The sequence below is a fragment of the Rhinolophus hipposideros genome (assembly GCF_964194185.1).
Source record: "Rhinolophus hipposideros genome assembly, chromosome: 8".
Classification (NCBI taxonomy): domain Eukaryota; kingdom Metazoa; phylum Chordata; class Mammalia; order Chiroptera; family Rhinolophidae; genus Rhinolophus; species Rhinolophus hipposideros.
The window spans coordinates 94,823,523-94,847,605 of NC_138054.1; the positions used below are offsets into that span (position 1 = coordinate 94,823,523).

Consider the following 24,083-nt stretch of genomic DNA (forward strand, 5'->3'; position numbering starts at 1 on the left):
CTCGCGGTTCCTTCCCGCCGCGCCCGGCTCTCGGCTGCAGCGGCGACACGGCCCCCGACGAGCCGCGCGGTGCGGTTGCCCCCGCGCCCGCCCCGCGGGGCCGGCGTCGGGCGCCGGCGCTCACCGGTTGTAGTGCGCCTTCAGTCGGACGCGGCCGCAGCTCCCGTCCATCTTGGGGCCAGTCCTGCTGGGCATGGCGCGCTCCGCCGGCCGCCGTCAGCGCCGCGCCCAGGGCGCGCGGGCCATGGCACGGGGCCCCCCGGGGCCGGCGCCAGGTGGGGCCGGCGGCGGAACGCGGAAGGGAGCGCTCGGCGCGGCGTCGGGAGGCACCGGCCCCGCCAACTCCGCAAACTTCGGCGGCGCGCGGGCGGGGAGGGGGCGCGGCCGGCGGGGGCGCGCTCCCGCGAGTCCGGCGTCAGGCCCCGCGGGGGGGAAGGCCGAACATGGCCGACCCAGCCGGCGGCCAATCGGTGGGGCGGACGGTCCCGGGGCGGGGGCGGTGGCACCTGCGGCCAATAAGGGCGAGGCGGGGCCGCCACCTGGGCCAATCCCCGCGGGACCCCGCGGCCGCGGCCCAATGGCGCGGCGCGGGGCCACTACCTGTCGGGCGGGGCGCGGTCCACCTGCGGCCAATGGGAGCGCGCGCGGCCCGGCTCTGCCCGGCAACCCCGGCGGCTCGGGCGGCCGGGGACTCCGGCAGCAGCCGCGCTGCGCGTTCCCCTCCGTGCGGTGGGCTCCGGAGCCCGCGACTCCGGCGGGGTGTCCGTGCTGCAGCGCCCCGGGCACTTGGAAATGCCAACTTTCGGGTCTAGATTCGCTGAATCGAAACTCCAGCCGTCTGCACTAACAAGCCCCGGGTGATTCCAGCGCGGGCGCTGGTCGGGGGTACGGAGAGGAGGCGGGCGCTGGGGACGTGGAGGGCGCGGCCGGAGAGAGGTGCGCCTGCGGGAGGACGAGTGTGGGTCCGCAGCTCCGAGCCCGAACCCCCAGGGCCCGCGTCCGCACAGTTCACCGATGCGGAGACCGAGGCTGCGCGGCACTGGGACCCCGGCCACGACCACGGCTGACGGGGTGCAGGCCCCGAGGGCCGTCCGGGCGCCAGCCGCCCTCCTCCACCGTGGAATCCAGGACCCCTGCAGGGCGGCTTGTCTACACGCGCCAGCCGGCTCCCTCTGCTCCCGGGACGAGGACGCTGCGTTCGCCGAGCTCGCCCCTGGCCTTCATTTCCGAATCCACAACGCCCACCTTGGCGTGTGATCTGGACGGTTGCGTTTGACCGCCATCCACGGCTCACGCCTTCTCTAGGGCCTGCAGCCTGGCCCCCCCCTTAAATGCGGGGTTGGGTTTCGCTGAGGAACCCACCCCTTACCGGTTGCGTCCACAGAGACCCACATGTGCTGTTAGCAGGACCTCACCTGGGCGCCAGGTGGGCACCCCAGGCTCATAGGTCTGCAGCCCCCATCCCTGCCACCCCTGCCAAACCGGTCCTTCCATTGGCTGCTCTCCGGCTGCCTCCCTCCCCTTCCACATTCCACCCCGCTGGCAGCTGGCAGCCTCTGACGCAGGCCCTGCTGAGCCCTCAGCACTCCTCACCTGGACAATGGTAAGGGCTTCCCACTCACTCTCATTCCACAGATGCTTCCTGGCGCCTCCTGGGTGCCAGGCGTTGGAGGGACCCTAGGGAACCAAGTGGTCACAGAGCTCACGTTCCTCCTAGGGATGGCCACAGAGAAGCCCTTTGACGGCCCATCTCTCACCTACTTCAGGTGCTGTGAATTCTCCCTTCTTAAAGAAACCCTCTGCACCCCACACCCCTCCACCCGCCTGCTCATTTCTCCGGTCTTCACTACAAAATTCCTGTCAGGCGGAGCCATCTGCAGTCCTTATCCCCACTTTCCCCTGCCACTTTCGCTGAGCCCCTCCCCACCAGGACTCCTGTGTCACTCCTCAGACTTTTCTTAATTGACCCTTGATGATCCCCTGGGAACTCACCCTAGGATGCTGTCTCCCCCCCCCCACCCCTCCTCCTTGGCTCCAAATGCCATCCCAGGCTCAGCCCGCTCCCCTGAACCTCTCATCCCAGCAGACCTCCCTCCACCGTGCCCTTCACCACCTTCATTGTCATGCCAACCCCACCTTTCCAGGTGCTCCACTCAAAAACCTTGGAGTTCCCTTTGCCTCTGACACCCCACTCCCCTCCAGCTGCAAATCCCGGCCCCTCCACCCTCAACAGAGGTCCAGACTCCAGCCACATCCTGCCATCTCCACGGCCACCTCCCGCTCCACCCTCAGCACTGGGACTTTGCAGACGCTTCCAATTTCCTTAAAACTTGCGTCAGTCTGTGTCCGTCTGTCTGGTGTTCAAAATCCCCAATGATCCCCCATGATCACAGGCAAAGCCCCCAGGCTCTGCAGGGACTGGGGTCCCGTTTCTTTCTGCCCTCATCTCTCACCATCCTCATACTGGCTCACTCCACCTGGCCGCCCGGCCACCTGGCCACATTCCTGCCTCTTGCTCACCTCAGGGCCTTTTCACCGCTGTTCCCTCTCCCAGGAGCTACTTCTCCCAGACCCACACTTCCTTTGAGTCTCTACTGACCATTCCTGATGCCTGTATCAGTCTGCTTGCCCGCCTCCCCCCTGTGGGGTGCCCGCTGCATCCCCCAGCCTGGGCACAGAGCTCCATGACTTTCATTTGGACGTGAAGGGGAACCAGGTATGAGTGTTTACCCCGTGAGGGATGAGCAGGAATCTGCCATGGGAGCGGCAGCCCAGGAGGCAAACGTGTGGGGTGCCAGCCCCCCAACCCGACCCCCATGCCAGGCCTGCAGCCTTGTCCCCACAGCCTTGGGCACTCCTGACAGGTTGTACTTCATGGGCACAGGCCATCTGACATCCCACAGCATCCCCGGGTGTTCTGATTTTCTGTTTCAAAGCGTGGCCCAACAGGGAAGGAGTCCAGGGCTTGATGCCCACGGCAGGCAGGATGGACGGGTGGGTGGCCGTTCCACAGGACACCATTTCTCGGATATGCCCTCGCCAAGGCCCCAGTGGACACAACAGCCCAAGTACAACCCCAGAGCCCTTTCTAACCGGGACAGCCTTGTTGGGGTTGGAGCCACCGGCATCCAGTGTCCGCTGGGCACTGGTCTCGCCTCAGCTGCCATGTGGGAGCCTCCCTCCTGGAGGCTGGTACCTGGGTCACTGCAGTCCCCAATCCTGGCAAGGGAAGTTTGGAAGAGGGCTGGGATGGGAAGGCTTTGTTCTCCGTGGGCTTGGGGAGATGGAGGTGCCTATCTCAGGAGGGAGTACTGGAGGGGAGGTTCCACTCCTGCCTCTGGGACCACATCGAGCCCCAGGCCGGAGTGAGGGCACAGGGTAGCCTGCGGTGCCCAGAAAAGGTCCCCTGAGAGCAGGTGGAGGCCAGGACTTTTGCATTCTGCCCACCAACTAGCTCTGCAAAACAAAGGCCCCCACCTGCCCAGGCCCTCAGACCACCTCCAAAGGTTAGGGGCGGGTGACCTCGGGGGTTTCCTGGTGGCCACCAGCACTGAGCCACCCGTTAGGGCCTCAAGGGTAGAGTGAGAGGTTGTGATGTACTGGGCACACCCAGTGCTGTCACTGTCTGTCACCTGCTCTGTACCCTGGTGACCAGGGAGGGTGTCTGTTCCCCAATTTTCAGACCAGTTGCCCCTCCAGAAGTGGTGGGGTTGGGAGCCAGTCAACCGGGGTCACTGTTGTGTCCCCATGTCTCTGAGCATCTGGCACACAGTGGAATGAATGAATGAATGAATGAATGAATGAGTAGGTGAAGACCCCTTGGAAGTGCTGGGACCAGGCCGGCCTCCTAGGACCACGGGCCCTGTTCTGGGGGTCACTGGGCAGAGTTACACCTCTCCCCTTCTGCAATCAGCAGCTTAAAGGCGGGTGCAAGGACAACCCACGTGGACGGAGCAGGAAGGTGAGCCTTGGACCTGAGCACAAGACCCAGGACACACCCAGGAGGGCCCCAGTGGCTGAGGGAGGGTCCTTTTCACCTCTGAGCAGTTTCTGTTTGCCCAGATTTTCCACAAAGACCTCATATGCTTTCATAATCACCAACATCTCTTATTTCCAAATGAAAATTCAAAGATGTGTTTTTGTTAAGTGATTGTAAAAGTGACACGGGCTTCTTGTAAAATCCCACATCACAGAAGGGTGTGGGCCGAGGAGAAACCTTCCAATCCTGACCCGCCTCCTCCCTGGACAGACCCAGCTGGGCAGGGGACACGCCTGTGGAAGCCACCAGTACTCCCTGTGCCCTCTTGTCACCTGGGGGTGGGGGGGTCCACTGGTCATCTTGGCACGTGTGAGACTGACCTGGCGGGGACCACGAGGGCCCAGCAGGTCACAGGAAGAGCCCAGGACATCTGCTGACAGCACTGGGCCCACGCAGATGGGAGGGATGGGCAGCAGAAGTTTCCTTTCTTTGTCACAAGTCGCGGGACTTTGAGAAACTGGTGCAAGTGATGACGTTCACTTCACTCACTCATTTATTCATTCAGCAGGTGTTGGCTGGGTGCCCCAAGTTGTGCTGGGATGCAGTGGTGAGCCAGCCAGATGTGGCTGCTCTCTCATGGACACCAATGGGGGGACAGGCCACTGTCACTGGGTCACACAGACATGGCAGCCCTGTCAGAGAGAGCAGGGTCTGACCAGGTCCTGGCAGGGGCCAGCTGTGGGGTCCGAGGATGTGTGAAGTGGAGCAGGGGAGCAGAAGGGTGGCCTGTGCAAAGGCCTGGTGGCCTAAGGGAGCAGGGTGTGTGGAGGTGTGGGACAGGTGACAATGCAGAAGTGCAGGGGCAGACCCCGGGGGCCTTGTGGGCCACGTGAAGGGGAGGCGGGGAGCCAGTGACAGGGCCTTGGAAACTCTCAGAAAAGGTGGGTCCATCCTGCTGTGCAGGGTCCTGCCCAGAGGGAGAGGGAGAGAGGGGTGTCTGCATGTCTGTGGGCGTCTGGGCCTGGGAGTGAATCTGTTTCTACGAGTCCAGTTACTCTCACCTCTCAGCTCCACGTTCACCATCTACCACCGGTAATTCCAGGTGGGGCTCCTCCACGGGGAGGGTCAGCCCGCCTGGCGTTTGGTGGTGGCTGCGCCCGCAGGGTTTGGGGCAGCACCCCTGTCTGCCCCGCACACACCAGCCGCTGGTAGGCGGAGCAGCGCTGCACGTTCCCAGTAGAGGGCGCGGGAGAGCCCGGCAGGACGAAGGGGCTCGTTGCCTCCCGGCTGCGCTGTGAGTGGGGGGTGCGGCTGAGCATGTGGGAGGCTCTGCGCAGCCGTGAGTTCGCACACCTGGGCCGAGCTCCAGCCTGGGGAGGAGCCCCTCCAACTTCCCCTCCGTGGGCGCCTCCCTCAGCTCCCCAAGGACCATTCCTGTCTCTCGTGCCTGTGGTCACTTCACAGTGTCGTCACCCTTTAGATAAGTGTTCCTGTTTAAGGCCACTGGGAGGCACCTGTGAGCTGAGTGGACCCCAGTGGATACAGAGAGTGTGTGTGTGTGTGTTTCTCCGTGTGCCCCTGTATGTGTTGCCTGTGCGTGTTTCTGTACCTATGAGTTTCCGTGTGGGGCACGTGCCGAGAGAGGCCACCTCTGGCTAAGGCAGGACAGCAAGGAGGGGTGGGGTGGCTGTGTCCAGGGGCTGGAGAAGAAAGGAGACGCTGGCCTGGGGGACAGGGGCTGGGAGGACACTAACCACCTTGAGGCTAGAAAGGGCTGGACACTGCTGTGCCAGGCATTGTCGTATGGTACTTCCCACACACCCACCAAGAATCACAGCAGGGGCCTGCAGTTGTCACTGTCCTGTTGTACCCTGAGGGACAAGCACCCCCACCCTCCAGGTCCACACCCTGCACCGGGCACAATCGTGTCTCCCTGAGGAAGTCCCCTTGTCAGGTGTCACCTCAGAGACCTTCAGCACCTCTCTAGGATGTGGGCATCGCGGCCTCATTCTCTGAAGGCAGACACAGGGTGGCCCAGTGCTTTGTACAGGGTCCCAGGGCCAGCCCCAGCCCAGGCCAAAGGGGACACGCTGCCCATCTCTTCCATGGACCTGCCAGCACAACGGAGCCCCTCTCCTGGGAGCCTAGATGAGCGGATCACAGCGCCAGCGCCAGCGGAGGGAGACAAACAAGGCCGCTGGTAGGCGGAGCCTGTCGCACTCTTGCATACCCTGGGATTATATTTAAAACCCAAAGTGGCCTGACGTTCGTCTGAGGAGGCAGCACCCAGAACCTCGGTCACCATGGCGATACTGCGGCTGCTCCCTGGGGGCTGCGTGTGGGTGCTATTTTAGCCATATGAAGATGGACAGCATCACCGTCAACTCGAAACATCACAAGGAGACGCAGTGGCAGAGCCCCCATCTGTCCTCACGTGGGGAGCTGAGCTCGCCAGGGTGGGGCTTCCCACGCCCAGCCACATGTGTGGGTGCCACCACCTTCCATTTCCTTTGCCTTCTGCTTAAAGACTGAGAGCGTGGCCCCAACCCCAGCATTACTTGTCAGCTGTGCCAGGGTCAGGCTTCCAGGCCTCGGGACAAGGACAGCAGAGGCTCTGTGCTGTGGCCCCGCCCTGGGCAGGGTGTGGAGGAGGCCTCACTCTGTCCACCAGGAGGGGCGGCTGGGACCGCCTTCTAGAAAGCAAGGTGACAAAAAGCACCCAGAGCATTAAAGATGTTTATGCTATGTGGTCTCGCTGTTCCACTTCTGGGACTCTGTTTCAAGGAAAGAACTGGAAAAGCAAACAGCTGTGCCTTCCACGAGTCTGCCACATTAGTTGCAGAGTCGAAGGTAGGAGGTGACCGTGATTGGCTGCATACTGGAGGCAAAGTGTACCTTAGACTCCATGTGCCCTTTGAGATCTAACATTGCACACTCACACATGCATGTGCACGTGCACACATATGACACACTCAGCTCTCACTCAGGCCAGGCAAGGGCGGCTTTGCCAGGACAGGTGGGAGCCCTGCCAGGAAGCGCCAACGAACCAGCACCTGGACAGCAGGGCCCTCCCCAGCAGGAGGCTCTGGACCCCAAGGCCTCACAGCTTTGCTGTGTCTGATCTCTCTCTCTCTCTCTCTCTCTCTCTCTCTCTCTCTCTCTCTCTCTCTCTCTCTCTCTCTCTCTGTCTCTCTCTCTGTCTCTCTGGGGAAATTGCCCCAGCTGTGCCCGGGTGGAGGAGGAGATCCCCTGGGACCTTATCACCCAAGATAACAGCCTCCTATAGGCAGAGCCCAGGCTGCCATCCCCAGGGGACAGCTAGCCACATCCAGAGGCAATGCTGAGCCCTCTCTGACCCCCAATCTCCCTTCCCCAGGCAGGGCAGCTGGAGCTAACAAACTGCTTTCAGGACAGGCCCTCATTTAATCTCCACACGCCCACCTGGGGGAGGGGCACTGCGGCTCTGATAGATCCAGCACCTCCCAGGATCTGTAGCAGGTACCCAGGCACCTGGGAAGTGTTCTTGCAGCTGCTGTGACAGCCACCACCTCCAGGACCCAGTGGCGTCCTCAGCAGATGTGAGCACTGCAGGGTGACTGCTGGCTGCGGTGGTACTGATGTTATGGCCCCTGTGCAGCACCTGCCACGCAGCAGCCACCTCCAGCGTCACATGACATTTGGCATTGCAGAGGTGTCTGCTCAGCTCTAGGCAGGCAGACCGGGGGAGGGGAGCTGCTGATAAATGCCCCCGCCACTCATTCTTCAAAGAGACAATTTGGGGTACATTCCATGTGCTCTGCAGGGGTCCCCAGTGGAATTAGGCCCTGACAACCCCAGACAGCAAAGCACCTGTGGGATTTTCCTCCTTCCTCTGCTCTCCCTGCACCTGTGCTCCTGCTTCTGGTACATCACCCCCGGACTGGGGTGAACAGTGCCCCCCAAAACTCATGTCCACCCAGAACCTCAAAATGGGACTTTACTTGGAAGTACCCTGTTTCCCCCAGCCAGACCATCAGCTCTAATGCATCTGTTGGAGCAAAAATTAATGCAAGACCCAGCCTTATATTATATTATGTAAGACCCGGTCTTATAGTAAAATAAGATCAGGTCTTCTATTAATTTTTGCTTCAAAAGACATATTAGAGCTGATTGTCCAGCTGGGTCTTATTTTTGGGAAACATGGTAGTCAGGACCTTTGTTGCTACAATTAATTGGTTAAAATGAGGTTGTGCTGGGGCCGGCCCGGTGCCTCAGGCGGTTGGAGCTCCGTGCTCCTAACTCCGAAGGCTGCCAGTTCTATTCCCACATGGGCCAGTGGGCTCTCAACCACAAGGTTGCCAGTTCAATCTCTTGAGTCCCGCAAGGGGCAGCGGCCCCTGCAACTAAGATTGAACACGGCACCTTGAGCTGAGCTGCCTCCCGGATGGCTCAGTTGGTTGGAGCGCGTGCTCTCAACCACAAGGTTGCGAACGGCAACTGGACCTGTGCCCTCCACAACTAAAACTGAAAGGACAACTTGACTTGGAAAAAAGTCCTGGAAGTACTCACTGTTCCCCAATAAAGTCCTGTTCCCCTTCCCCAATAAAATACTTTTTTTTTTAAATAAAAGAGGTCGTGCTGGATTGAGGGCCCTCAGTCCAATGACAGATGCCTGGATGAGAAGAGGGGAGGACACAGAGAACAATGCCACATGACTAGGGACAGACACTGGGTGACGTGTGTACAAGCCAAGGAGTGCCAGGGGGTGCTGGCAGCACCTGGAGCTGGGACCAATTCCCTCAGAAGGAACAATCCTGCCCACACCTGAGTCTTGAGCTTCCGGCCTCCAGAACTGGAAGACGAGAGATTTCTGCTGTCGTAAGCCCCCCAGTCTGGGATGCTTGGTCACGGCAGCCCCAGGACACTTAACCCCCTCCCCAAATAAAGACCCTGCACGCAAGTCCTGGTCTCAGGCTCTGCTTTCGAGGAAACCCAACTGGTGCCCCCAGGTGTGGGCGTTTCCTTCACTCCACAGGGAGGGTCAGTGCTCTCCTGCCCCCACTACAGGTGAGAGCGGGAAGCTGGGGCACTGTCCCCAGACTCCAGGCCTCCAGCTTGGGGGCAAAGTGTCCCAGCTCTCAGGTAAGCATTAAGAGTCTGTGCTGGCAACCCGCACTCCAGCCTCCACCAGATAGGACAGACAAAGAAGCCCCCAGCCCCCAAAGCCAGTCCCTACAGGAATGAGGCGTGTGGGGAACCCGTGTCCCGCTGCCTCCCGCCTCCTGCCTCCTGCCCTTGTGCCCACCCAGGTGTGCCGTTGCAGGAAATGCTCACATCTCCTTCCCAGGCCAGCTCCTCTCAGCTGCAAACCTTGATCTGCCTAGCCTTCAATCTGCTCGTGTCATCAACCCGAGAATAGAACTGTGTTTAAAAGCAGCCGTTCTTCCCGTCCCTTTTTCCTGCCCTGTAAATACGCGGCAGAAATAGCGGCCTGCAGGCTGGAGGGAGTGATTGCTGGCAGCGGAATCAGGCGCAGGCTCCTGCCCGGGTGGGCCTCGCTGCGTGGGTGCCTGAGGCAGCACAAAGCCGGCTTTAAATAGCTCCTTGTGGGCACAAGGCAGAAAGGGGGCAGCCTGCAAGCCTGGGGCAGGCGGGAGGGGGGGCGGGCGCTGGGCACAGGGTCCTGGCAGCAGAGGGGAGTTGGCCTGACCTCTGCTCCCAGGTGAGCCCAGCAGCTCTGTGAACTTTGAACCCACCTGCACGTACCCTGAGGCCTGGGTAACAGGCTGGGCCTTAGGGCAGGAACTTGGGTGCCCCCGGGGGTTAGGGGTGCTACCGCAGTCTTGGACCCAGCCTGGTAGCCCTACCCCCAGGGCAACTCTCCATGGTCCAGGGAGGAAGGGGCAGTGACCTTGCCCAGGATCACACAAAGGGGAGGGTGCCGAGGTGGGGGAGGGGAACGGGTCACTGCTCCCGGCACACTGTCCTTATCTGTCTCTCTGTCCTGTCCATGTAGCTGTCTGGGCTCGGCTGGCCACTCGCTGCCACAAGGTGGCCTGGAGCCGTGGCTGTTCCTCAGCCACCTGCTGTCTGCTTGCTCCTAGCTCCTGGTCACACTGCAGCCTGGAGGCCCTGCCCGCGGGTCGTCTCCTCCCCAGCATGACCTGCAGCCAGGTCCTTTAGAGCAGCGACCCAAAGGGACAGTAGGGTGTGAGGAGGGGTCCTTAGGCGGCAGGGGCCTTCGAGCTGGGGCTGGGGCTAGACGTGTAGGTGGTGGGCCCCAGTCCGAGGGTTGGGCAGGCGGCCAATGCCCTCCTCTGCCCTAGGACACGGCCTGGTCCTTTGGAAAGCAGCTGGGCCCTGTGTCCCTGGACCTCAGAGGTCACTGCCAGTTGGGCACTGCCTGTGGGTGTGTCCTTCAGGATCCTGCCCTATGGTCTAGGGACACTGGGGTACCCTGGGCAGCTTGTGCCAGCTGAAGGCAGATGGACCAGCAGGGCTCCCTTTCTGATTCATACCCAGTCACCAGCATGCTCCCCTCAAGGTGGCTTGGGGTGGGGTCCCGCCGGAGGGGCCCCATGGAGTCAGGGGGCCGTGGCCCAGCTGCCACTCTAACCACAGCAGGGCACCTTGCCCATAGGGGCCAGCATTCCCAGCCCTGCAGCACACAGCAGCCCTCGCAGCTGCTAATTGCACACTCCTGCTTCTTCTGACGGTACTGACGGGAAAATCAGAACCCCTCGTTAAGAGCTGCCTGTCTAGTGTCCAGCGGCCAACGGTTGTCAAACTGCAATCTTGTCACCCCCCATCCGAGGTAGCAACAGAGGTGGGAAGGGGCTGGAGGGTGTTTACAGGGACTCGATGGCCTCTATTCTCATTCCACCACATCAGAAAAGGCACCACAGTGGCACCCTGGCCGTGGGACCAAGAGACCAGGGAAGGATGGAGACTCCTCGAGGGCCCCTGCTCCCTGACCCTCCCCCTGATACCCCCGATGTGGCCACCTGGCTCAGCCTCCTGGACACCGCCCAGAGGCACTCTGTCCTCACGTGTCTGTCACCAAGTCCCTGTGTCCCGAGCTCATGGAGACCATGGCTGGAGAGAGCTCTCTAGGTACCGGGAGAGACCACAATCCAGCTTTTGTGACAGTGAATGTCACCGTTGCTGAAGGCTTGGCTTTATTTCATGCTGGTACCAAAGGCCCACGACCACCCTCTCCACCATCTCACCAAGGCAGTGAGCTCCGTCCACACCCAGCCTCCTCCCTCTCCCTGGTCCAACCTCACAGAGCAAAGCCCGAGTGCCAGGATCCTTTTCCAAGTCGAGTGCCGAGTCCCCAAGGGTCCTGCACCCGCCTGGCTCCACCTCGGGGTCAGGCTGGCTCTGCCACTGGGAACGAGGAGCCAGACAGGGCGTCCACAGGAGGGACGTGTGGAAGGGCTCCTGGGTGGTGTCCAGGCAAGGGTGGGGACAGAGCCCGGGGGCTCAGGTGGCTGCAGCTTTCCTCTTGTTTTTTGTGACTCCTTGTTGTCCCCACTTTGAAACACACAGAGCGGGCAGGTCAATCCGAGGAGCCTTTGTCCCCGGAGGTTTGGACAGCAGGACGCCTGGCCTCACATGGCATAGGCCGCCCAGTAGATGACATTGACAGCCGCAAACGCCGCAGGGAACACGGCGCGGGCATAGATGTCAATGGTGTCCGCGTCGATGGGCTTGAAGAGCGCGCGGAGGCCTCCCTGGCCCCCCGAGCGCGCTGCCCCCTGCTTCTCCGTGTCCCCTGTCTCCACCTCCACCGACCTGTAGGAGCCCATGAGGTTCCCAGCCACGCGACACGGCCGGCGGGACACGGCCAGCTCCTGGGAGACACCGGCAGCCGAGAGGGAGAACAGGACAATGGCGTTCTTCACGTCCACCTGCCCCAGGGGTGAAGAGGAAGCAGGATTGAGCCTGGGCCAGGATGACCAGGGGCTGCCACACAGGACTCCCCTCCCAGGCCGGCCATGACCTGCAGCAGGCTGGAGCTGGGGTATCCGAGCCTGCTACCCCTGGAGCCCACAGCCTGCAAGGAACATCCCAGAGCAGTCGGCAGAGGGTCCCACGCTGGGCCCAGGAAAATGTGGCTGCCTCCTCCCTGTGCCAGGTGTGTGTGTGTTGGGGGTGGGGACTGTCCTTGGCTCAGAGCACAAAAGAGCCAGCCTGGCCCAGCCTCACCTCCGCCCGCTGCTCTGTGACCTTGACCTTGGCCTTTTGCTTCTTCCGGTAGTCGGCATTGAAGTGGGCGAAGGCATACTCCACCAGTGCAGCAAACACAAACACATAGCAGATCCAGAAGTACACGTCCAGCGCCTTGATGGCCGACGCCCGCGGGAGGGAGGAGCGGGCACTGACCATCAGTGTGGTCATGGTCAGCACGGTGGTGATGCCTGGTGGGAATGGCGGTGCCATCTCATCGCCCTGCCCCAGCCCAGCCCGGGTACAGGTCAGGCTCCTCAGACCAGGCCCGGCCAGGGCGGCCACTGCCCCGGGACAGCCAGCTCGAGGAGCTGGGGACAAGGCCTGGGCTCATGGCTCCCGGACCCCCGCCCTTCCAGCAGCTCCCTCAGAGGAGAGGCCAGGCGCATACCTAGAGACACCCTGGCAGGCACCGCTGCCTGACTGATCCAGAAGGAGACCCAGGACATGGCCACGAGGAGGACGGAGGGCATGTAGGACTGGATGATGTAGACTCCCCGATTCCGCCGGAGATGGAAGTGGAGGCTGAGCCGCGGGAACTGGCCCGCTGCAGGGGTCGCCCTGTCAGCGCCCAGCACTGTCCCTGCCCCACCGCCACGCACCAGGGCCCTCGGGCCACTGCAAGCCTCAGGAGGAAGACCCCAGTCCTCCGCCATCTGCACCTCCCCCACAGCCTGGTGGGCCAGGGGTCTCTCCCGCCCTGGGCCTGGCCTTCGGGGACAGGCTGGCCCTGCCACACAGCTTCCCAGAGGAAGAAAAGGAGCAAGAGTTCAGCGTTGCTCGCTGGCTCAGAGGGACCCTCCCTGCTGTGGGGTCGGCCCACCTCCTCCTCTCGTGGCCCTGCTCCACGCACAGCCAAGCTCAAGGAAAGAGCCGATGAGCAGGCAGGAATGGCCAGCACACAAGGCAGCCCCCAGGCTTGGCCCCTGAGCCCCTGCAGTCCTGGGGCTCAGGGAGCGCCCCGCCTTCCTCAGGTTCCCCCCAAACCCAGAGTGCTGCTAGCCCCGGGAAGCAGCAAAGGACGGAGGAACAAGATGGAGGACAACCGCCCTCACCATAGCTCATCCCACACCCAACAGCTGTGTTCCAGCTGCACCCTCGGGGGCCCTCAGAGCCACTAGTGGCTCAGCTAAACGCATGGGGACGCCACAAGCTGGGCTCGCAGGAAGAGGCCGCAGAGGCCACGTTACCCAGTTTGAAGTTCATCAGCTCCGTGCTGAAGCGGTAGCTGGTGATGGTGAACTGGGCCAGCTGCAGCTTGTCTAGCCCGTGGATCTGCTCCTGGTTTTCAGACCAGTAGTAGACGATGTCCTCGGATGAGTAGCCGTCTGCAGGAGAGCCCACGGTGGGTAGCAGAGCCCAGTGCCCTCCACCCCCGGCAGCCCGTGGCAGGAACACCCTGCCCATGTGGAGGCCTGAAACAGTGGCCACACCTGGCACCTCGGGAGGTGGATGGGGCCAGAATCGCCAGGTGACCCACAGGGGCTGCCGTCCTGGCCCAAAGATGTAGCTACATGTCTTGTCTGGGCTTCAAGGCTGGCTGTCCCTGGCGGGGCACTGACCCCTGGGAGGCAGGCCAGGCTGCTCAGGCCTTATAAACCCTTCTCTTCCTGCCAGGCTCCTCACTCCGTGGACACCCCATGCCCTCGAGCCAGGCCTACTGCTTGGGGCCCTGACAGTGGGAGTCCCCTGCCTTCCACACCAAAGTCCCCGGAGAAGCCAGCGTGGCTGGCCAAGCAGAGCCCGTCCCAGCCTGAGCGGCACTCACAGCTCTCCAGGTGCAGCATGCACTCCTGCTCGTCCATGGGGTACTTGGCCAGGTCCATGTCACAGGCCACCGTGGAGGTGATCCTGTCAGACAACGGGCCAGTGAGGTCCCCAGGGGTGATGCGAGCCCCCAGGAGCTGGCAGACCCCCTGACCCGACAGATGGAGACGCCCCCGCACCACCCAGAGGGGCCCCGCCTGGCATGGCAGTACCCAGCCTCACTGCCTTGTACAAAGGCTCCAAGGGCAGGGCGCCAGCTTCCCGGTAGAAACGGAAAGCTTTACAGGTATTTGTGGGCCTTCTTTCAGGAATCAAAGACTGGGTTTCATTCACTTTCTGCATCCTTCAAAATGCTGGACTGTGTGGCTAGGCCAGGTCTAGAAGGTGGGTCCAGCCTGAGCCCCCCGCCAGCCCCCGGGGAACCCCCAGGCCGTCCCACTGACCCTGCAGCGCGTGCAAAGCCCTGGCCACCAAGCATTCTGACTTTCCAGTAGAATTTAGATTCCTGTAGAATTTAAACCCGATTTTCAAAATGTTGGCAATTAATTCCATTTTTAAAAGGCACGTGTTGGAAAACACATGTTCAAAGACACAAACACACGTGTTCACAGCAGCACAGCTCACAATCGCCAGAAGGTGACACAGCCCAGCATCTGTTGATGGACGAGGGGACAGAGAAGCAGTTCTGGCCCCACGTGTGGGACGTCACTCAGCCAGAAAAGGAATGAGATTCTGACCAGTGAGGCAAGGGGATCAGCCTTGAAGGCACAAGGCTCAGTGAAGGAAGGGGGACGGAGAGGTTACAGAGAGCATATGATTCACTGTATACAAAGTGTCGGACCGGGCAAACCCACGGGGACAGAAAGCAGCTTGGTGGTTTCAGGGGCTGGTGGGGGGAGTGACTGCTGAGCGGGTGCAGGGTCTCCTTTTCTGGGAATGAAATGGTTTGAAACTAGATAGAGGTGATGTTTGCACAGCAGTGTGAATGTGCTAAATGGCACTGAGTATTCATTTTTAAATGGCTGATTTTGTTATGTGAATTTCACCCCAATTTGAAAAGCAGAAGGGCTCCGTGCTACCCAAAGGATATACCTGCCCAAAGGATATACCTGCCGGCTTTCCATGGGCGGCCACCTCTGGGACAGAGAGGTCCGTGTGTGAACAGCCCCCACCCCCGGGGGCAGGCGGGGCTCACCGGATGCTGTACAGGATAACTCCATCTGGCTGTAGCCGGATGAGCTTGTTCTCCACGGTCACGTCGTGGAACCAGGCGGACTTGGCGTTCACGATGAAGGTGTCGGGAAGCCAGAGCTTGTCCACGAAGCGGCTGTCCAGGCCCAGGGTCTCGTTGGTATGGTTGTAGGACAACCTACTGTCCCGCCAGCTCTGGTGCAGGAACACTGTCATGGTGTACTCCTACGGGGGGCGGGGGGGGTGGTCGTGAGGGGCCCTGCCGTCAGCCTGTTCCATCCAGGGGCACACGCAGGGGGCTGGGGGGGCAGAGGCCAGCGGCACCTACCATGTTCACCTCTGAGATGTGGTCAATGCTGGCCACCTCGATGGCAAGTGCCACGTTCACAGGCGGACCTGTGAAGAGGGGGTGGGGCTGCGGTCCGAGGCAGGACGGGATGCGCCAGGGCTTTGCAGGGAGGGTCAGCTCAGTGCACGTCTGCTTGAGGCCTTGGAGGACACAGGCCCCAGCTGCGTCCCTAGGGCCTGGCGCTGGAGGCCTGCTCACCCCTCAGGGCAGCCAACCCAGAGCCTGGGGACTCACACCCACAGCTGGGCCCAGGGCCCCGGCTGACCCCCATGCTCACCTCCGATGCCTGGCCGGAAGTTGCGGGCATAGCCCTCCACGAGGCTGTCCAGGTTGGGGAGCCAGGATATCTCCAGGTTGGAGCCCACGTAGTCCCCAATGTCAGTCATCGCTCTGGAAACACAAAGACCACTGGTCACAGGCAGGCCTTCAGGGACAGAGCCTGGGTCCCTTCTTGGGGCTGGAGCTCTGCCCTGGGCACCTAGGCCATGGTGGACAGGGCCGACCACTGTGAGAGCCCCTCCAGGCCGGGACTCATGGGGAACAGGGAGCCTAGGAGGGGCCCTTTGTCTCTTCCACCAGCCTCTGCTCACCCACATGGCCTGGGGGAGGCTGCCCAGGTCAGGTGGCACCCCAGGCTCTCTCCACAACTGGCCCACAGAGGCAGCCAGCCCCGGAGCCCCCATATTAAGGGCCCTCATAGGATAGGCCTCAGGGGACCCCGACAAAGGCACACGGCCTCCATTTCAGCCTCTGAGGAGGAAGTGTCCCACAGGAGGTGACTTGGGAGAAAAGATGTGTGACCAAGAGGCTGAGGACCGAGGAGGAGACACTAGGTGAGGTCCCAAACCTGACCCGGAGCCAGCCCACAGGAGCCTGCAGCCAGCCTCCTGTTCTGTCCATTCCCACGCAGGCCCAGGCCTGGCCCCACACGTCCCGAAATGCCCATGTGTTTCTGACCCCAGAGAAGCTGGGAGCTGTGCCTGCTGGTGGCAGGACCATCCTACTGACAGCCTGGCAGGGCCATGGGGGTGTCCACACATGGCAGGCATCTGTGGCCCACACACCGGACTGCCAGAAGCACTGAGCTCCCCAGCAGTTCCACCTGGCCACACTCCTTCTACTCCCCTGGCCTGGGGTGAACAGTGACCCCCAAAACTCATGTCCACCCAGAACCTCAGAATGGGACTTTATTTGGAAATAGGATACCTATTCACTGCTGTAATTAGTTAAGACGAGGTCGTGCTGAATTAGGGGGCCCTAAATGCAACAACTGAGATCCTTCTAAGAACAGAAAACAGATGCGTGGGGAGAAGGCCATGTGACGATGGGGCAGACGCTGGACTCTGGGCAGCAAAGCTGGGGGAGGCCGGACCAGATTCTCCCTCAGCCTCAGAAGGACCAACCTACCAACACTTGATCTCCGACTTCAGCCTCCAGAATTGCTGGAGAGCACATTGCTGGTGTTTTAGCCCCCAAGTGTGTGGTCGCTTGTTACAGCTGCCACGAGAAACGCACACCCCGCCTCGGGACCACCACAGTGGATCACCACTTCTGAATCTGAACCTAGAATGAGGCGCATTCAGGAATAATCCGCTTGTTATTCTCTGAATCACATATCCTGACAAGGTCACCTTGGGCCCCAGGTCTGGCCTGAGCCAGGATCTGGATCCAGGGCTTCCAGGAGCCCTGAGGCCATGGGTCTCTGCCTGGAGACAGACACGCTGAAGTTAGCTGTGGCTACGTACCCAGGTGCCCCATTCTGGGCCCTTCCGGCCACAGCGAGAAGCCCACCCTCCCTTCTCAGCTTCCAGTGCGCTGCTAGCTGGCCATTCCTTCCCTCCCAACAGTGCGAGCCACACCCGAGGTTCCCCTTGGCCTCCTGCTCCCTCAGGGACTGTCTCCTTGTCAACTGCTGGCTGGACCATCGCCTGTCATCAGCACAGCCAAGCTGAGGCCCCACGTCCAACCTCTGTGTCCAGGCCCTTCCTCAGCGCCCTACCTGGGCCCACTGCTTTCCACACCCATGTCTCCAGCTCCGGCCATCTTCTGGCCCCTGCTCCTCCAGGCCCAACCAAGGCTTCATTGCAGCCTGTGTCCTCTCATCCCCTTCCAGCCACCACCTCCGTCTTGGCAAGCCCCCCACGGTCTCATCCAGGGTCAACAAGTACTCCAGGGCTCTGGGCCAGGAGCTGCATGATTGGATCCTTTCAAAACCATGCTTCTGGTGGGAGACGGACTTGCATGGGGCGTGAGTGAGCGCAGGTGAGCTGGGCTAGACAGCGCAGAGGAGGGAGGTGGAGGGAGCCGACACACCTGAGAAAGCAAGGGGCCTGTCCCAAACTGGGTGCCACCAGGGGACCTCGGGTTGCTGGCTTAAGTGCTGGGGTGACAGCGGGTGGGGCCGGTTGCACTGCTGACTGTGCAGAGCCCCCAGGTGCAGCCTGACACGGAGATGTGACCCCTACACTGTCCTCGCGGGGCTTCAGGAGCCCTGAGTTTGGGAGCAGCAGCAGCCTCGTCTGTTTCATGCACGGCCTTTTGAAGAAGGTTTCCTTGGAACTAGAAGTTCCTTAGCTCAGGAAACTTGCAGACCCTGCTCTAGCCCATAGGACCCCCTTGGTCCTCCCAGACCATTGCACGGTCCGGGGGGGAGGGCCGGCACTTTGTAACAAAGTATAAGAAGGAATTAAATGAAGTCCTGGCCCCCAGCAAAGCACAATTAAAAATGCAAATGGAGGTCACCCTGAAGGTCGGATGTAAAGGGATTCGAAATAGGCTTTATTTTTGGACTGGCCCAGCTGTCATCCTGCGGCAGTGGCAGCCTGGAACGAGGTCGTCAGGAGACACAGTCCTCCCTGGGCATCAGAGTGGTGGGGCGCAGGCAGACACCCACCCCTCCCCCACCCTGGTCCCAGGGCCACTGGGGACACGAGGGCAAAGCCCGGGACAAGCCCCCCACTGTAAAGCTCACCTGGCAGTGGCTGCTAGTAGAGTTCTTAGCCTCTGCCACCTGGGGGGGGAGGGGACAGGCTGCCCTTGATGTCACTTGTCACCTAGGACAGGGCCCATGTCTTCCAGTGAAAAGAGATGTGAAAGGCCAGAGTGCCAAAGAACACATGCTTCATGGTGGCTGGAGTTCAGGGCTAGAGTTAAGGGGTCGGCTCCCAGTGGGGGGTGCTCAGCATGAAGTGAAAGTGTGGGGACTCTGACCAGCTCCTCTGAACAGAGCTCCTGACTCATCTGCTGACCTGGGACCCAGCGGTGGCCTAGGGTTCGAGCTTCCATTGGGGACACGCGCCAGGCTCAAACTGCTGGGGTAGAACAGCAGCCACGACTCCACAGGCAGCTCAGGTGTCAGCAGGCCTCCCTCCCTCTCTGGGCCCCACCCAGGAACAACCCCACCCAACACTTGTCTGTGCCCCTGGGGACAGAAGGGGAAGGTGGGAGGCTGAGCAAGGCAGCAGGGTGCTTCTCACTCCGAGGGCCCCTCCACCACGCACACAAGCCCACGGATCCCTGACGGCTGCGTTTAGAGCAACACCAGCCCCTCTGGCACCTCAGTTACCAAGGCAAAGAGAAACACCGTGACGAGTGCTCGGTGAGCTGGCATGCAGGCACAGCTTCGCCAGGGAGACGGAGGTGCCAGCAGCCGGGGAAGGCCACCCACTCAGCATGCAGCTGGCGAGCTTGGTGCCCACTGCGTGAGTGGGTCTTCAGATTCGGGGAAGGCATGGCCTCCACCTGACCAGGGTGCTGCACAGCAGGTTACTTCTCATCCCTCCCAGCCTCTCCCACCAGGACGCCTGGGCTCTGGCACGGGCCCCTCCTGTTAGCCCTACTGTCCTCCCACACTGCTGCAGCGGTGAGGGCCCGGACAGCGAGGGGCAAGGAGTGCAGTCCTGGTTTCTGTGGTGGAGGGACCCAGAAGCTAATGGAAAGGAGGGCCCAAATGACAGCACCCCTCTGTTTGAAGGTCACACGCGAGGCCACAAAGCCTGAGGCCCTCATGCAGCTGGGGCCAGACACACAGGCACAACCCTTACCAAAAACCCCCGGGAGCCAGATGGGGTCGGAGTTCAGAATGTTTCATATTTTAGAAAGGCGAGACATGGTGCACGTGCAGACTTGGGGGTGTCTGGAGAATTTCCCAGCAGGATATGTATAAATATGCCCGGAAATAGCATGAATAAAGACAAATGAGCCTCATATCAGAGCGGGACAGGCTTTCCTGCCAAGTGAGTTTTGGAGGCAAACTTGGGCTAAGATGTGGGGGTTCAGAGCGGCTTGGATTTCAGAATTGTGTGGCCATGGCCGCGGGCTGGTGCCAGCAGCTTATCCCCAGTCTACAGCCACGCCTCAAAGCTTTGACCTTCCTGGTGCAGTGAAGTAGGAAAGGAGGAAGGAGAAAGGCCCGTGGGGCATGATGAAACAGCCCAGCCACCAAGGACGGGCCACATCTGCACTGCGCGGGATCTCCCATCTCTGGCGGGATGGCCACTCCACAGCCGGACAAGCCTTCCTGGCTTTGGTCCCACCCACCACCCCCAACGAGGAAACTGACCACATTCCCCACTCACAAGTACATGCTGCTCGTGCGCTTACAGCCAACACAGCTTGTGTTCAACCACTTCCACCCCTCACGTCTCTGACCTCAGCTGGCTGACATGACACCTGGGACGAGGGAGACGGCCGCCTTTGCTCTGGTTTCTCTGCAGAGCCTTTGCACCAAGATGATTTTCAAAAAGCCCCCCCCCACACACACACAACTCCCAGGCTCAGTGTTCTGCCAGGCAAGCCGGAGCCCATTTCAAGCCTCCAAAGAGGAGCAAAGTGCACTGCGACGATGCTGGTCCCTGGAAATCAGGGTGAGGGAGTGGTGGCCAGGGGCCTCCCTTCTTACCCTCTTCCTTCTCTGCGACTCAGGGCCCTCGTCCCCTCCTGGGGGTTAGAAAGAAATCCTCCTCTTTCCAGCTGCCAGGGGCACCTGGCTCCCTCCCACTTGCATACTCCGGAGCTCAGTGGAGGCCATTTGAAATGGCCCCTGAAAGGAGACCTCACCGCATCCTGGTCCCGCTCTCTTCACATACACACAGCCGGGAGGACGCGCCTTCTTGTCCACCCAGATCTGCGCGCTCAAACGGGAAAGGGAGCAGCCTCCTCCCCCGTTCTCAGGATCTCTGCCTTCGTGCAGCCGGCAGCTCCTGCCTGCAGAGCGCGCAGCCCGCGCCTGGTAGGGCACCCGCCAGCTAGGGACCGGCCAAGTGCCAGCTGGGGCCACGGACCTGGAGCTCGCCACGCGCTCCCGGGCTCGCGGGGAACTGGGAGCAGCTCCGACGCCCTCGTTCCACCCCGAGGCGCCGGTTCAGCACCGGGACGGCGGACAGCACCCGGGCGGCGGGGCGGCGGGGCGGCGGGAGGCAGGGTCCGGAGAGGAGGACCCGCGCCCGGAGACCGAGTAGGGGGCAGTCCTGGCGGGGGGGGGGGCAGACGGGGGCAGACACGGGCGGAACCTGGGGGTAAACACGGGGGTAAGCAGGGGTAACCGGGGCAACTGCACGGGCGTGCAAACACGGAGGGAACAGGCGATGCGGACAAACACGGGGAAACGAAGCCGGGGGTCCGCGCCCGGCTCCGCCCCAGCAGCCGGGTCTCGGCCTCCGCGCTCGCTCACCTGGTGCCGCGATGCTGCCGCGCGCAGAGCAGGACGAGCAGGGTCAGCAGCCAGGCCAGCGTGTCCATGGCCTTGGCCTCTTGGCGCTGGACGGACGCGGCGCCGGGGTCCGGCCGGTCGCGGGCGCTCGCGAAGTTGCTTCTCCCGCGGCCGCGGCGGCGGCACAGGCGGGAGGGAGCGGGAGGGCGCGAGACGCGCGCGCGAGGGCGGAGGAGCGCGGAGCGCGGAGCCCGGAGCCGCCCCACCTGCCGCCCCGCCCTCCCCGCCCCCGAGCCCGCCGATTCCGCCCGCCCCCGAGCCGCGAGCGCCGCCCCCTCCAGCCGAGCCCCATCCCTCAGGGCGTGCTTCCGGGCCGGGGTTTGGAACCCCCCATGCCACCACGGCTGCCCTTGCTGGCCGCTGACGGTCCCTCCGCGCGACTGCACGGGAGGCGACCCAGGCGCACGACCCCGTTGTCCCGCCGGGGTCTGCAGACCTCTGTGCGCGCGCACACAGCCTGGTCCTCGAGTTTGCCCGGGGCTGTTTGTGGAGCTGGTTCGGGCAGCGCGGGAGGGACCAGGAGGGTGCCAGCGACCCTGCAGCCTTTGCTTTCTATTGGGAGAGACCCCACCAGCAACTCCTTCCAAAACCCTCACGCAGACCGGAGGACTGCGCTTCACGAGCAGTTCTGGTGAAGGGCGAGAGAAAAGGGGGTGGGCGCTGTCGCTGCTCGCCCCGCCCGCGGGGTTCTGTGCTCACAACCTCGCTCTGGCCACGGGGTACAGTGACTTCTCTGCCTGGCCCGGCCAGGCTCGGCCACGCCTGTCCACAGCCCCTTAAAGGGCACCGCAGATGGCTGGGCTCTGCCCACGATGACATTGCCCTCCAGGAGCTGAGAAAGCCAAGGCGTTGCCATTTTCTATTTTAATTCTTTCCAACCTAACATTCTGCAGCAGTTTGCCCCCAAAAGCTGGTCACAAACTTTAAACGTTGTTCAGTCTCGTTTCTTCACTCTGGACTTGATATCAGCTGACAACAGAAAGTTCACTTCTCATGAAAACACTTGAAAACCAGCAAACTCGTGGGGGGTTAAGTCCCCTGTGATGACTGGACAGACAAGGGGCAGGTGGGGGGAGGTGGAGACAGGGCTTTGCGGCTGGAAACTTGCATCCCGACCCTGAGTGCTGTGGGGACAAAGCCCCCAAAAACAGTTTCCAGGCTCTCGGCCTCACATAGAAAGGTGCTGGCTCGGGTAGTAAATGGCCATCAACTGTGATCAGATGGCCAGCAGCTGTGGCTAGTTGGCCGTCAGCTGTAACCCGTAGGCCATTGGCCACTAATATAACAGCTGTGGCTACGCTAGCAGCAAATGGGGGCTGGCAAGTGCGGACTGCTGTTAGGCAGATTATGTGGATCCTGCTTCCTGTGTCTCCAGCCCAGCCACCAGCAAGAATATATTGGTTTGACTCCCCTATCTATGGCTCTGTGGGTGTTCCTTTTTGGCCTCACCATGTCCTGCGTTCTTATGTGGGGAGCGGGAACAGAGACCCCGCAGGCCGCCCCGCCGGACACCCCGCATGACAGTGCCCAGACTGTAGGGAGGGCTGGTCCCAGCTGTCTTTCCCAAAGCCAGGAACGGGCTCTAAGGGAGCCAGTCGGGTCTCAGCGTGAATGCCTCCCTTGGAGGGTCTCCCCAGCCCCTGCTGCAGTAGGCCCTCTTGGGTGGGAAGCCCTGATCTCAAGCTGTCCACACGCTGCATATCTGGGTGTGCCTGGACAAGCCTGTGCCCCGTGGCCTCATTGCCATTTGTCTGTGTGCATGGGCTTGCAGAGAGATTTGAGTCAACTCGTGAACCGGTGTCCACAGGATTACTTTTATTGTCCCCATCCCTCCCCCACCTGCTTCTTCATAGCATCCCTTGTGTCTAGCCTCTGGCATGTACCAGGTATATAACACATGTAGGAAAACACACAGGCTGTCTCCAAAAGCCCACCCAGTGCGTGTGGTTAGCGTGGCCCCCCCCAGAGAGCTCTGCCTCCTGCTTTTCATTCTCCAGCTTTGGGGCGGAGCAGTGAGGCCAGGTCTTCGTGCTGGTCCAGATGTCTGTCCCAGCACTGTAGCTGGGCTCACTGTCACACTCCTTCAGCTACTGAGACGGTCCAGGTGCAAATAACCTCTGAGAAGAAGTGTTGACCTTGAACTACTTGAATCAATGAGTTCAGGTTATTGTCTTCACTCCCCTCTCTGCGCTGAGGCATGGAATTGATCTTGACCTTTCCTTGGAGAACGGTGCGCTGCATGGGCCTCTGAGCCACACCTCTGTTGTTTGGTAGCATCAAATTGACTCCTCTTCCTTGAACCCAGTGGCACGTTTCCAAACAGAGTGGAGAAAGAGGTGACGTCACCTGCAGACCCCCTAGACTCGCAATGCCGCCCGCCAGCCACAGGTGTCTCCAGCAGTAGCCTTCCCTCTCCGGAACACCCAGAGATACTCACTAATCTTAAATCAAAGGCTTGATTTCTTCCCCAGAGTCTACAGGTTTCATTCGAGTTCTGTATTTTCCCTAACTGGTTTCGGTTCAGATCTGAGGAATGTGAGTTTTCGTTATTTCTTCCTCAGATTTTTTGAAAATTATTAATGGTTTGTGGCCCTTCTCACTGATGTGTGAACAGCTGGTCTCCAGGCCTCATCTTCAGCTCCATCCAGACTCGCTCCAGCTACTGGGAAAGCCACGGGGACAGCCCCACCCCAGGTCAGGAGACAGGAGCTGAGTGCTGGGCTCCCGCTGAGATGAGCCCTGCGTTGATCGATGGGGCATCCACACCTGCAAGGAGGGGAGCCGAGTCTTTCTTGTCCTCTCCCTCTGAGCATTCTGTAAATGCTCCATGAGCAGAGGTCTGGTACGCCCCAGCGCTGCTCCTAACTGGCTGTGTG

The 24,083-nt window shown here is 61.3% G+C and overlaps 2 protein-coding genes across 11 annotated transcripts in view; both read right to left on the reverse strand.

Annotated features, from left to right (window-relative positions):
- The window catches only part of PRKCZ (protein kinase C zeta), a 94,719-nt gene extending 94,265 nt beyond the window's left edge, over positions 1-454 (reverse strand). For 2 of the 5 annotated variants that reach the window (XM_081056825.1, XM_081056822.1), the window contains exon 1: positions 125-454. In XM_081056825.1, the coding sequence (XP_080912951.1) occupies positions 125-195 (71 nt within the window). In that variant the 5' untranslated portion in view covers positions 196-454. The remainder of the gene's footprint in view (positions 1-124) is intronic. The other 3 variants (XM_081056829.1, XM_081056828.1, XM_081056830.1) reach the window with 3 other exon arrangements.
- A 10,659-nt stretch (positions 455-11,113) lies between these two features.
- On the reverse strand, positions 11,114-21,435 carry GABRD (gamma-aminobutyric acid type A receptor subunit delta). Of its 6 annotated transcripts, none has more exons than XM_081056629.1 (9): positions 21,169-21,435; positions 15,775-15,887; positions 15,477-15,637; positions 15,153-15,373; positions 13,959-14,041; positions 13,381-13,518; positions 12,582-12,737; positions 12,170-12,381; positions 11,114-11,871 (listed from the first exon to the last, which is right to left on the reverse strand). In XM_081056629.1, the coding sequence occupies exons 1-9, from the start codon at positions 21,234-21,236 to the stop codon at positions 11,572-11,574; spliced, it is 1,452 nt and encodes a 483-aa protein (XP_080912755.1). In that variant the 5' UTR covers positions 21,237-21,435; the 3' UTR covers positions 11,114-11,571. The 6 variants fall into 6 exon arrangements, with proteins under 6 accessions (XP_080912755.1, XP_080912759.1, XP_080912757.1 ...); XM_081056633.1 differs by having other exon boundaries at positions 15,477-15,544; positions 21,169-21,428; XM_081056631.1 differs by lacking the exon at positions 21,169-21,435 and adding an exon at positions 20,556-21,099.
- Between the last annotated feature and the right edge of the window lie 2,648 nt (positions 21,436-24,083).

Bases quoted from the DNA above. Each gene is read 5' to 3' on its own strand.
- GABRD (XM_081056629.1), bottom strand. From the start codon at position 21,236: ATGGACACGCTGGCCTGGCTGCTGACCCTGCTCGTCCTGCTCTGCGCG. The intron at 15,888-21,168 runs GTGAGCGAGCGC...TTGTGTTTCCAG, and splicing joins CGGCAGCATCGCGGCACCAG to AGCGATGACTGACATTGGGG. The intron at 14,042-15,152 runs GTGAGCCCCGCC...GTTGTCTGACAG, and splicing joins GTTATCCTGTACAGCATCCG to GATCACCTCCACGGTGGCCT.